At 42.2% G+C, this 12,690-nt stretch overlaps 1 protein-coding gene across 1 annotated transcript in view; it reads left to right on the top strand.

Annotated features, from left to right (window-relative positions):
• The window catches only part of PKHD1 (PKHD1 ciliary IPT domain containing fibrocystin/polyductin), a 265,896-nt gene that overhangs the window by 54,233 nt on the left and 198,973 nt on the right, over positions 1-12,690 (top strand). The window contains exons 33-34 of the mRNA XM_086461672.1: positions 390-603; positions 5,201-5,351. Coding sequence (XP_086317798.1) covers positions 390-603; positions 5,201-5,351 — 365 coding nt within the window. The remainder of the gene's footprint in view (positions 1-389; positions 604-5,200; positions 5,352-12,690) is intronic.

Here is a 12,690-nt window from a genome sequence, read left to right as displayed (position 1 = left end):
TGATAGACGTTAAGCTGTCATATCTCCCTGGTAAAAGGGTTGTGCCTTATGTCTGATCTGTAAACCGTGGTCTATTTTCCCCAGAAAAAATGTCCATACTCATATTTAATGACTTATGTCACTTCCTCCTGGACAGAACAATTTGATCCCAAAGATCATCCCGATGCTCAGTGCACAAAGGAGGTTATGTGCTTGCTCATACAAAGCAAAAGGGGCTGAAGGAGTTGCATGGAGACCTACTCATCCTCAAAAAGAATGCACCAAAAGGGAGATTGGGACATGCACATCAAGAATCCACAATGACAACTGTCAGAAGCCAAAATATGCTTAGTATCAGTGGCATGTAGGCTGCTTTGAGTTATTTTTTTTTTCCTCCCCTGCCTTTGCAGCTTCTTTGGCCATTTTCTGTGGCCTGACACATTCTTCTGTCAACTGCCAAGGAGACAAAGCCACCTTCATTGAATGTGATGTCCAAGTCAAAGTGGGTTCCTATCACCAGAGGGGATCTGTGTCTTACCTGTATGTCTGTGAGGACAGCCCACCTCAGTGGCACCGGAGGGACATCAACCCACCCCAGAGGCATTTCGCTGGACTCTTTGCCAGGTTAGTGCTGTGTGTCTCCAACAGCTGAGTGGGCTCATCCATGAGTAACAACCCCCAGAAGGTCTTCCACCTTTGGCAGAATTGGCCCCTGCCAAATGACGGACTGAAGGAGCAAATTTCTAATTCTTAGGTGGTGCCAATAGAGCAATTCAGCCTTTAGACCACTAGAGAGCTCCGCTGGGTTGTGAAATTCATTCGTTGCGTCTATCAAAGCATCTCTAGTCCCCCCCCGCCCCCTTCCCTCCCTTCTTTTTAAAGTGTTCGAGAGACATCAGAGAATCCATCTCGTAAACAGCCTGCTTTGTTCCTTCTTAGGTTTTAATATTTATCTTCTGATCCAAAGCAACATCTGGTAGATGCCAATGGGGAAAAAGATTAGGCATTATGAAAAGCAGAAGTATTTTTTTTCTTCTTCCCCTCCCCACCCCCCTTCCTCTCTCCAAGCAGTTTCATGAGTAAAAAAGTCGCAGAGAAAATTCAGCAGGCTGTGCAATATTTACTCAGCAAGGGTGCTCAGGCACTTACTCAAGGCTCAGGCTTTGCAAATCCAAGGCCAAATTGCCAGGAGTATTGATTGGCACCGCTGCCTTTAGTGGAGGTAGGGATTTATACCTGAAGAGCATTTACTTCTAGGAGTAAGAGGGAAGCCTGGATTAAGGAATAAACAGATGAACAAAACTTTCTAAAAGACATTAAACAAATAAAGAATTAGAATATCACTGCAATGCTTTGCCCATTATTTGCTGTACATGGTGAACTAATTCTTGGCTGGTGCATGATGCTACAGCCCAGGTATTTTAATGGAATTGCAGAGATTTGGTCCTCATCTTTATCAGATGCTGGTGTTGTGATTCACCAGAGGGAGTTCCGGATGCCCTGTGTTGAGGGCAGGAAACCAGCTGGTATTTACTGAACAAAGACAGCAAGACACAAGTTGCAGAGTTTTTTTTAAACTTGTTTCAAAAAAACCTCCCAAGTTTTTAAAAAAGCACAACCCACCAGGTTCACACAGTTACAGCATCTGCCTGTCAGTCTGTCATTTCCTCCCCACCAGCTTTTTTAATTCGACCTGGGTTTGATAAGGGATGGACTTCTGAAGAATTATGAAATTCTTGTTAGTTTTGAGAAGAACCGTGTTAGGCAGAAAGAAACTCAATTTCCAGTTGAGGGAAAGGAGAGTAGAAATCTGCTTCGATCTGTTGTTTGCCACGAAACTGCAGGCCAGACAGCAGAGACATACAGCTGGCCAGCTGATGTGTCCAGAGTCACATTGTGCATGGGTAGTGTCCTATAACATCCTAGGAGATGGGGAGGACAGTTTTGTTGGGGGAGACGAGAGTAGGAAGGCTTAGAGGGGGGAAAAACAATCCTGAAATTAAACTGATTTCAGCAGTTCTGCTGGTCCCAGAAAGTCTTGTGGCCTTGTCTAGCTGAACTTTACCTTCCTTTTGCTCACATCAGCGTAACACCAAACCAGGTAACCTACAAACTTGAGAGAAACAGGGTACCCCAATATCTGTCTCTCTGATTTTTGCTTCCTGCCCCCTGGGTATCAAAATTGTGCACAGCTCTTTACTGATAAAAATGCATCTGCAATGAGTTTATTCCTATGATTGTTTTTCTTCTTGCTCCTTTTCTTGGTTTGGGCTGCTACTGTGGAGGGAAAAGCCGTGTAGTCCGTTTGCTGACTGTTTCCTTATTGTCCAACTTAATATTAAATGCCCCAGAGACAGGGTTTACTGTTCCTTCATGGAATTTTATCAGGGAGATATTTCTGCATTAAATTAATCAACTTTTTCTTACCTACTATTTTCCCATTCTTCCAACTTCTTCAATCTTTTTGCTACTGTCATTAACATTTCCACCTATTCTGCTCATTCTTATCTGGTAGTTGGAAATTAAAGCTTGGGCTGCTGAGGAATTTTCTACAGTATTGACTTTTTTTTCCTGGTTAATCTATTTCTAAACTTAATCTTGCTGAAGGGGTGCAGGGGCAAAGAAAATTGTTTGATTTCAAGTGAGTTCCCTGATCTGAAAAGTCTGGGGAGAAATAGAGGAAGAAACGATTTAAAGTCAACTAAATTACCTATTTCAGAACATTTGAGAACATTTTTTTCATATTTCAGTTCAGAAAAATATTTCATTTCAAAATACTAATGGAATTTGTAGCAAAGTGTTAGAAAATTAAAATGGTCAGACTAGAAATGAACTGTTTGGGGAATTCCTGAAAAATACACATCGATTACTGTAATTAATAATAGTCATCAACAGTAGCAATAATAAAAAATATATGGATTTGGGTTCTGAGAAAATTTTCAAGAGTTAAGACATTCATCCCAGGATGGGGACAGAGCTACCGAAATAATTCCTGGCTTAACTGCACATTAAATCTCTCCTGTTCTTTCTTACTGGTGTTACTGCGGTTTGAATAAAGCTCCTCCTAATCTAGTCTGTACTGTAGCCTATGTTTTATGAACACGTAATCACAGAATCACAGAATGTGAGGGATTGGAAGGGATCTCTGGAGGTTATCTAGTCCAACCTCCCTGCCAGAGCAGGATCACCTAGAGTAGGTCGCAGAGAAACGCATCCAGGCGGGTTTTGAATGTCTCCAGAGAAGGAGTCGCCACCTGCATATTCCTTACAAAAGTGCAAGTCTTGCCATGAACACCACTGATACCAAGATCCATCCCTGAATTCCCTTTAATAAGCCACCCCTTCTTTTCTTATATTTCCTTTAAACATTGCAATTTGTTAGCAGTTTTACAGCATCAAGGTTTTGGGATATACTTCCTAGAGGACAGGGAGGAATTGGCTCCTTGCCTACAAGCAAAGCTTGTTAACTTTTTGTAAAAAGACGTGCACAACTACTCAAAGGTCCTTCTATCGACTTCAGTGCCTGGCAAATTTGGCACATGCCTTGCATCTAGCCAGCAACCACTCCCTTCTGCCTTTAAAACAGTGAGTTATTTAAAAGATGCAGTTTTTTTCTTGTAACATTAAAGAGAAGTACTATGCAGTCTTGAAAGATAGCCCAGTCCATTGAGTTATTGTACAGGACAAGAGCAGTTCTCAAAGTGTTGCTATCAAAAGCATGTGTAGTTCCCTACGGCTGGCTTTTGATTATTGATACAGCAGAGGGAAAGGTTCATTTAAATATAGAAATAAAAATTGACTGTTAAAAAGGTTCAGTTACTGGCAGAAGACTTTTTTTAAATTTTTTTGTAGTTTCTAATGTGGCTGGTTCCTTTAACACTGTAACGCTGAAAAAGGGCAACAAAACAAACACCCCCTAAAAGCACTGTCAGAGCAGTTCTTTGTTTGCACAGTGAGCTGCCATATCCAGCACAATTTGAAAACTTCAGGTTCATCAAACCATCCTGATCGTCGCCCTCCCAACAAAGCTCTGAGTGTTGGCTTTCCAGCTGGGTCCATTTTGGTAGAACTTAAGCTCCCATCTTTGGCACTTTAAAAAATGCTGTTGGATGGGGCTTTCAGGAAGCTGAAGACCTCTGAAAATCCTGGTCCTACCTATATGATCCTCTATTTTGTTGAGCAAATCTCATTATGAGCTCTGTCCTTTCTTAGCTATTCAGAAAAGGGTTAGAATTTCTGAGCTATGTCAGTGTTGCTGTGACTCATCTCTCCTTCCCACAAGTTGTGTGAGTGTTTTTGATGGTGGGATGGGCAGAGGAGGAAGAAGGAGCAATCACCAAGGAAGGAATGAAAAGTGACACTGATCCAAAGCCCGTAGAGGTAAATTTTGGAAGTTTTCTCCTCATTTTGAGGCATGTTGGATCCTATAGCTCCACATAACAAAATGCTACTAAAATCAGCAGCTGTCAGCAGCAAGACCAAGGGAAAAAATATTTCTTCCCCACCACCTTTTCTATTACTTCTTCCCCTTATACAAGGGGAGGTTTTAAAGCAAATGTCTGTTAGTATAACTGGCACATATATCGAATCTGCTTAGTCTGGGCTGTTAAGTAAGTTTAATTAATTTACTAAGTTAATGTTCCAACACTAGCAACAAAGCATCATTGCAATCAGCTGGGTAGCAGGAATTGGAACCCCTAAATGAGCTCATTTTTTCACAGTTGGAATTAGGGACCAGTTAGCCAGTTGTGTGGTTTTTCCAATTTCTCCACTTGCCCTAGGGGAGTTGCAAGTTATTCATTCCCTATTGCTAAGTGTGAGTAAGATGGGGAGGGGGGAGACATGAACAAACCCTACTCCATGCAGGAGTCCATCTTTGATCCTAACAGTGCTGATTCCCTAGCTGTTGTCTGCACTTATCTTCCTGCCTTGGTCCTAGAATGGCATTTGCTACTATTTGTAATAGTTTGGGGAAGAAGAAAGGCATCACTGAGAGATATTTACTGCATGTATTTTCATCCTGTGTGTGTGCGCAGATAAAGGGGGGAAAAACAAATAAACAATAAAAGAATGGAAACAAAATTACAGAAATTTGCAAAGTTTGACAAATGGTGGCCAGGAGTTGCCACAAGCTAATGGCTTGCAATGATTAATAAGAGTAAAAATAATTGCATTTCATTAAGATTGATGACACCCCATTTAACCTCCCTTCTCGTTTCAGCCCTAAAGTGGAAAGAGATGAAGTTCTCATCTATAATAGCTCCTGTAACATTACCATGGAAACTGAGGCAGAGATGGAGTGTGAGGGAGCTAATCAGCCAATTACCGCCAAGATTACTGAGATACGGAAAAACTGGGGCCAGAACACTCAGGTATAATCAAATCTTTTTTACAGACTGATTCAAACAGCTTAAAATTAAATTTGTAATATTGTGTACATTTAAAGGGGGCAAAAAAAAACAATTTAGGCTGAGCAGCAGCAATATATAATATTAAATGCTTTCCAACTTTGAATAGCAGTTCTAATGCAGTGCAGTTGAATTAATGGTTAACTATGTTAATCATGTATTTTATGAGACATAAATGAGCTTTACCTTGTTTTGTGGGTAATGTATATATTTTTTAACACTCTCCTTTTTTGTATAAATCCAAAATCTGTTTTAGAAGTGTTATTTTCTGTTGCTTGAGCAGAAATCTTAACCATAAGAAACAGTTTCAGCTCTCTGGTAGACACTTCGTGTTCGGCATCTGTGCAGCTCTGGTTATATTTGGGTTTTGGTCTTCTTCAGTATCTGGAGTAAAATGGGACAGTCTTCCCAGTGCTATGTGTGGGTATAGCTAGAAGACAGACATATGCAAAGAGTTCATGACAAAATGTATGGCTCTGAACTAACATCATCGTAGGGCTCTGTATCTAAAATTGCTCATTGCAAACCCAAAATGTCCTTTTAGAGTCCTTGCAGTGCTGCAGAGTTTTTGGGGGTGCTGAGCTGAATACTGGGTTGTGCCACCTGTGAGAAGAAATTCAGAGCGGCTGGATATTTGGTGAACATCAAATATCCCTTCATCACCATCCTTTCCTAAATATGCACCTCCTGGGAAGTGGTGGAGACCTACCATGCACAGCAGTGCAAGTGGGAAGAGTTACACACCTGACAGGATAAAAAACAAATTCTGGTTTTGATCTATTAAATCAAATTATCATGCAGTCTTCTTAGCATGGCTGAAGCCTAAAAAACAGAAGTTAATTTGCTCAGCATTGATGTTAAAAAAAATTTTAACTCTGCTATCTGCAGTGACATTTCCTTTACTCCACCACCCCACCCTAGAAGTAGCCGCAGTGTCCTGGCAGAATAATTTCGGTGTGTTTTCAGCATCAGTTTCTAGATCTTTTATAGTCTCTGAATATTTGCCCTGCAAATCTACTTACATGTATGTTACTATCGCAGCTGAGTATCCTGAAATACAATTGCTTTCCTTCATTCTGTTAAGTCTGTCCTTGGTCTGTGAAGGAATGTCACACGTAGCCTTTTACCTATTAGTGTTCGTTTGCTATTCAGCCTTGGTACTTATGTTACCAGAAACGTGCCCAGCTACGGAGAAAACCAAGCCAAAAAAAATTGCTGGTTGACAACTGAAGGAGGCCAGCAAAGGGAATTGCTCGGGCAAAGACCAAATCAAATGGTAACTACTCCTTTCATTCGTATTTTCCTTCCCAAATATGATAAGGGCATCTCCACCACCCTAAAGCCTGGGCTGCAGCGTAGAGGAGATATTACCTACAGTTGGCTGTGATCTGAACAGCTCAGCTGTGTCGTGGGTCCTGCAGTCTCAGTAATGAGATGATGACAGGTTGTCTTTTGACTCAGGTGGGAGCAGGAATACAAAGTAGTGAGGTCTGTCCCCGCTGCAGTTTTTCTGTTCAGAGTGGGGAAAATCGAGGAAGTCCTAAGTGTCCTGAATGAATTAATTCATTCAGGGAGAGCAGGACGAGGCCAGAAGCACTTTTAGATCTGGGATTTGCTGCTGCTTAATGAACCCAGCGGGCGTTTAGAATCATTTTATCCCTCTTCCCAAAACTGGCCTAGGTGAGCAGAGGTGGATGGGTGGGGAGTTCAGATAAATGGTTTCAATTTTGGTCCCTTTCTAGCTGACAGCATCCTGTTAAGATTTACGACCTGGTGCAGCATATGCATGCTTCACTGTAGAGGTTTAAATCATGTCATGTGAACTGGCCTTACCTTTCCAGTGGAAATAATGGTCCCCAGGTTCAGCACCAAGCAGTGAAACGCATTAATAGCACCACGTGCCTTAGGATAATGGTGCTATTAGCAGGCAGCACAACTCTGTGTACAAGTAATGGGACTGCATCTCTTTATAATAACATCTGGCACTTCTATTGCACTCTCACGTGAGGATCTCAAAGCACTTCATAAAAACCAGGCCTCATCCATAGCTGTTCTCAGCACAGCTACACTGCTCAGTGTTTTGTTTTCTGCTTGCTCTTCTGCCAGCTGAGCAATGCCCAGGCAGGCTGATAACTCAGCAGTGTCTTAGCACAGCTGGGCTTTATGGATGTGTTGGGGCAGAGATGATTAGATGGTGATGGAGCAGGATTAGCTCCAGGATGGCATGGAAAGTAAAAAGAGGCTTTGCAGAAAGGCTGACAGAGGATTGTACTATCAAGAGCATGGAGGGGGCATTGGCGAGAAGAGGGAACAACCCTGGCTCAGAGTAGAAAACAAAACAACTCTTAAAAGGTTGGTTCTAGGATCTTGAGTCTAAGTGACACAAGTTTTAGGATGAAGTGATTTTTTCTTCAATCTTTATAAGACACCTAATAGGACCTGTCCATAATTTGTAAAAAAACAATAAGGAAGAGACTAATATGTGATTTGTTGGGATTTGGTAGGTTGGAAATGAGGTGAACGTAGCCTGTGAATGTGATGAGGTTTTGCAGTAGTGTCCTGGTGGGAGAATGCTGGGCAGAAGGCTCCAGGGATGCCTGGGAAGGAGTGTGGTGGATGTATGAGAGAGGCTGAGTGACGTGATATCCCCAGTAGAAGGGAACCCAACTCCAGTGAGATGGTGATCTCTTCCAGGTCTGTGTTTGTACAACACTTTTTAGCAGTCCTGTTACGGATAGGTCACAGATACAACCTGGTAGCATTGAAGAGAAATCCATGCAAAAGGATGCTGGTGTACGAGTGCCAGAGGCATGTCCCTCAGCTTGATCTGCCTGCTCTCACCAGCAGGAGCCTTGCACTGGAGATAGTCCGTTTTTCTCTTGCCCAACTCTGCAGAGCCGTACCCAGACAGTCAATTCACCCTGGATATGTGTGTCAGCTTTGCTAAAAATTGCATTAAATGGCTGTTGTAGCTCATCCAGGAATTAGACCTTAGCCATGTTAGTTGACAGACCCAGTCCTCCATTTTTCTGGTCACATGCAGAGTATATTATATACATTATCATGGTTTTTCCCTTGCCATCTGTTTGAATGGCAAGTGCACGTGTAAACCAAGGACACCAAAATTATCTGAAGAGATTAGCAAGCACCACAAATGCTCTTTCTCAATGAGTTGCTGAGGTAGTTGTCCTTTGTACTTCTTTTATTGTCTTAGATATATAGAAAGTCCAAGTACTAGAAGATCATTGTACCTAGATACAAACTCCTCAGAGGTGCATTTTTCCCCCCCATTTCTTTAACTCCTTTTCCGCCATGATAAATACATATAAAGTTCTATTTTAATGAAAATTAAGAGCTTAACTCCAGACACCTGAATTTTTGGATGATCTGCACAAGTTTTGGATGATCTGATGGCTCAGCTTAATTCTACAGGGAAAAGAGCTCTGCCACCTGTGATTTCAATATAACTTTTCTTTAAAATTGGTCTGTAACTATCATAAAAAATTAGAATTTTTAAAAAAAAGCTAGCTGTCCTATTCGTGTTGTGCAGGCTGCTTCCTTGAGTCAGTCACTTGAATTTGCTTTTCAGGTTGAACCTCTTTTGGTCAGAACGCTCAACAAGGCAAAACAGCTGTATTTTCTGGAAGGTGACACAACATCCATCACTTAAGTATCGTCCCTTCAAATCTGGTCACCAAGCTGTTGCTTGCATGTTACAGTCTGAGCTGGGCTCAGCTCTGAATCTAGAGGACCCCCAAAATTCCTGGGAGTTTCAAGTTGCTAGCTGGAGATCTGTGAGTTGCATGAAGTTTGAGGCAACCAACTTGGAGTTTTCCTGGGATCTGGTCTGTGTTGCATCATCCCCCAGAGAATAGTTTTTATGGTTTCCTTTGGAAACTGATTTAGGCCCTTGCCTGACTTTGTGTTTGAAATATTTTGCCCTGTATTGCTTTATTAGGTCACGTGAAGTAAGCAGCAGGCCTCTGCCCCACTGTTGCATTCAGCATCATTAGTGTTTGTAACTTGCTCTATTATTATCTAAGGAAGAGTTTCAGAATTATTTTTGTATCAGTGTATAATGCAATTTAGCCTACTGAGAGGAGAGGGGGAAAAAAAAAAGGGAAAAAAACCCGAGCACTGATTGTATATCCCACAGGACTTAATTAGTTCAGTTTCATGATACACTGGATAATGGGAAGATATGAATTAAATAATAAAAGGGAAAAGAAAAGTTCTAATGCTCACTCAGTACCTGTCCACTTCCACCTTGGCTGCATAATGAGATGTCAGCTACCGTGACACTGATGAGACATGCAAAACACACTGGTAACACACGTAAAGGATGCTCATGGGAAGGTTTGACCAGGCTCGGATGTCTCCGAACCCATTATGCTTAGTGAGCCTTCAGATTATTATTCCGGATCACTGGACCAGGCCTAATCATCATGCAAGCATGCTGTTTGAGCGGTGTTTCCCTGCGCTGACTCCCCCTCCTCCTCTGGCCCAGATGGGTGATATAATGTTCGTTGGAGGGCAGATGCCACGTATATTAAGTCAGTCGTGGGGAAGCTGAACTGGTATACTAGTGAATTCTCTACAACCTAACCCTCAAGGGGTCCCTATTAAGAAATAGAAGGCTAATAAAAAATAACTTGCTAGATAAAAATGCCATCCTGGATTATGGCTCTGTCTCGGTATGCTGTGCTGCCTTCAGTTTGTTTTTAAATATGGCATTAAAGGAAGGTCTTGAGATTTAAGAAGTAGCTTAGAGTACTGAGGAACTCTGAATTCTTAGCTTGGTGATTGATACCAGGATAACTGTTCTGCTCACTTCTCATCAAAAAATAAAATAAAAAGAAAGGAAAAAAAAAACCCACAAAGGCTGTGTCTGAGATACGCACAGTCACCTAAGAGACACTACTTGTTGTTCAACTTCTACTTACTGTAATCAGGACTAGCTCCCCAAATCCCTTGGATTCCTCTGCAGATCTTAGAGCCACTCTTTTAATTCTTTTTTCCCCCCTTATTTTTGCCATTTTCTGTCTTTCCGGATGCCACAGTGCTTGGAGATTAGGAAGGAGATAAGATAATTTTGCCTGGTGGTGATAATTGGTGCTTCATATAGGTGGCAAATCCCAGACAGCTTTCTGGGGAGCATCAAAGGCTCTCTGGACGCACAGAGCACTAAGGACATAAAGGGATGTTACTTTATTTTTCACGGCAGGAATGAAGACCAATCTCTCCACTGTGTTGTCCGCCTGTGAGGGTTATAGGTGATGGGAGGAGACTCTCCCTTCCAGGGCTAGCAGTGTCTTGGCACGCTGTGTAATAGATGCACGATGCTGTTTTAGTGCCATCCTCATGTTGCATGGACATTTGATGGGCGTGTTTTTGAGGGTGAAGGGCTCATAGTTGGTTGCCCCTGTTTGTAGACATGTGTGGGCTTCCAGTTTATGGTCAGATATGTTTGTAAGTATCTTCTGTTTAAAAAAAAATATCCAATAACTTCAGGAAAGCACCGGTGCTTAAGGATGAAGGTGGAACATTGTCTTTCAAGCTTTTTTCTCTTAGCCTTCTGAGATTGGTTCAGCCCTGGCTTACTCTCATTCCTGCGCTCTGTCCTTTTGGTCTCCTTTGGCTGTTCACCTCCATTTGCCCTCCTTTTTCTCTACTGCCCTGTCTTTCCTGGAGCACCAAACAGTGCCAAAAAGGGCTAACAATCCACTCTCTGCCTTCTCCAGTGCTCCCCTTTGCTGTAATGCCCATGAGGAAAACCACTACAGTAATTTGAGAGTGGTTAAGCAGCGTACAAGTGAAATGCGCTGCTTGCGAGGATGGACCCACCCTGGTCTGAGTGGGAGCCTGTTAATGATCCCTGGCCAGCAGAGGAAGGGCCATAGGTTTGTGCTTGTTCCCCCCTGGTTGCAAGGGAAGCAGTGATGCCTGCCCTGCATCACCGTATTGTGGAGGTGGATGCTGAAGGGTGTTTCAGAGCAGTGTTTCCTCTTCAGCCTCCTTACCTTGGTGCAGAAGAGTTTACAGAGTCCAGCTCGATATGTAGTTTGTTTGTAGGGGTTAATAAAACAGCTCCCCTCTTCTCAGCTCGAGGGAGAATTATAATAAAATATGGTGTTTCATTCCTGTGTGTCACTTTAGATATTGTAAAACCCCAGATCCCTTTATTTGGCCATAGTGAACACGTCTCGCAGAGGCTGGGGAATAGTTTCCTTTGACTACAGCTTAGGCAGCACCCTGATAGAACCTGACATTATGGTGGCTTGGGCTTCGAGTAGGGCTGCTGGGTCTTTGGAGTGCAAATAGCCAAAAATAACCATCTCATGCAGGTGGGATGTCAGGAGTAGGACTAGGCGAAAGTGCTCTAAAACATTGTGTGTGTATTTTTCATAAATATGCACTTTTAATAGCCTAGCAAACCCACCCTTTCACCTCCACATTCCCTATTTCTTAACCTGATAGCTTGGTCCCAGTGTTATTTTCAGAAGGGGGTAGGGAACGCAATGGAACCAACCAAGATTTGCGAGCCTCACAGAAAGGAAATGGAGGAGTCCATAATAATCTAATAAAAATAAAACCACAAGGCCAGTCTTGGGGTGCGGATGCTATCGGAGCAGAGAGAGGAACCATCTGCAAGGTTGTTAAGATGTAGAGAACCAAGATGGCCTCCACAGTAACCACAGGCAATGTGAAGAGATAAATGGTTGACCTGAGCCCGTGTCAGGCTAGGATTGATGCCACTATCAGCCCTAGTGCCTTTGCAATGATTTTTTAAAAAATCTCTGATAGAGTGTGTTATCTAGTTACTGGCACGAGGGCAATGGCCTGGAGGCAGCGAGAAGGAGGGGGGAGGAAGAAGGAGAGGAGGAGAGAGAAAGAAAAAAAGGTCATTCCAGTAGGACAATCTCTGTTGGACTAAATGAGAAAATAAGGGCCTTGCTCTGAAAGGGGGAGGTAAATAAATAAATAAAAAAAAGTGGCTGCTAGGTGTGTGAGAAAGGGATAAGCAAAATTGCTTCTCTTTCTGTTTTTGTTTGTTTGTTTGTTTGTTTTTGTTGAGTGGGTTTTTTCGGTTTTGTATTTCTTTTGTTTTGTTTTTTTTTTTTTTTAGATGGGATCGTCCTTGGGCTGCATTTGGAAATTTAGGAGATGTGGTTGTAGTGCAGTTTTTTTTTCCTTTAACTTTTTTTTCCTGATTTGAGGTTTAACTCTTTCCTTCCCTGCTGTCAGATCAAAAATAAAGGACTGAATTGTAGCTTTCTTTTTTTTTTCCCCATTTTCCCTCTTT

This window comes from Leptosomus discolor, chromosome 2 (genome assembly GCF_034619465.1).
Source record: "Leptosomus discolor isolate bLepDis1 chromosome 2, bLepDis1.hap2, whole genome shotgun sequence".
Lineage (NCBI taxonomy): Eukaryota > Metazoa > Chordata > Aves > Leptosomiformes > Leptosomidae > Leptosomus > Leptosomus discolor.
The sequence above is the reverse complement of the archived record's forward strand: the minus strand, read 5'-3'. Positions and strand labels throughout refer to the sequence as shown.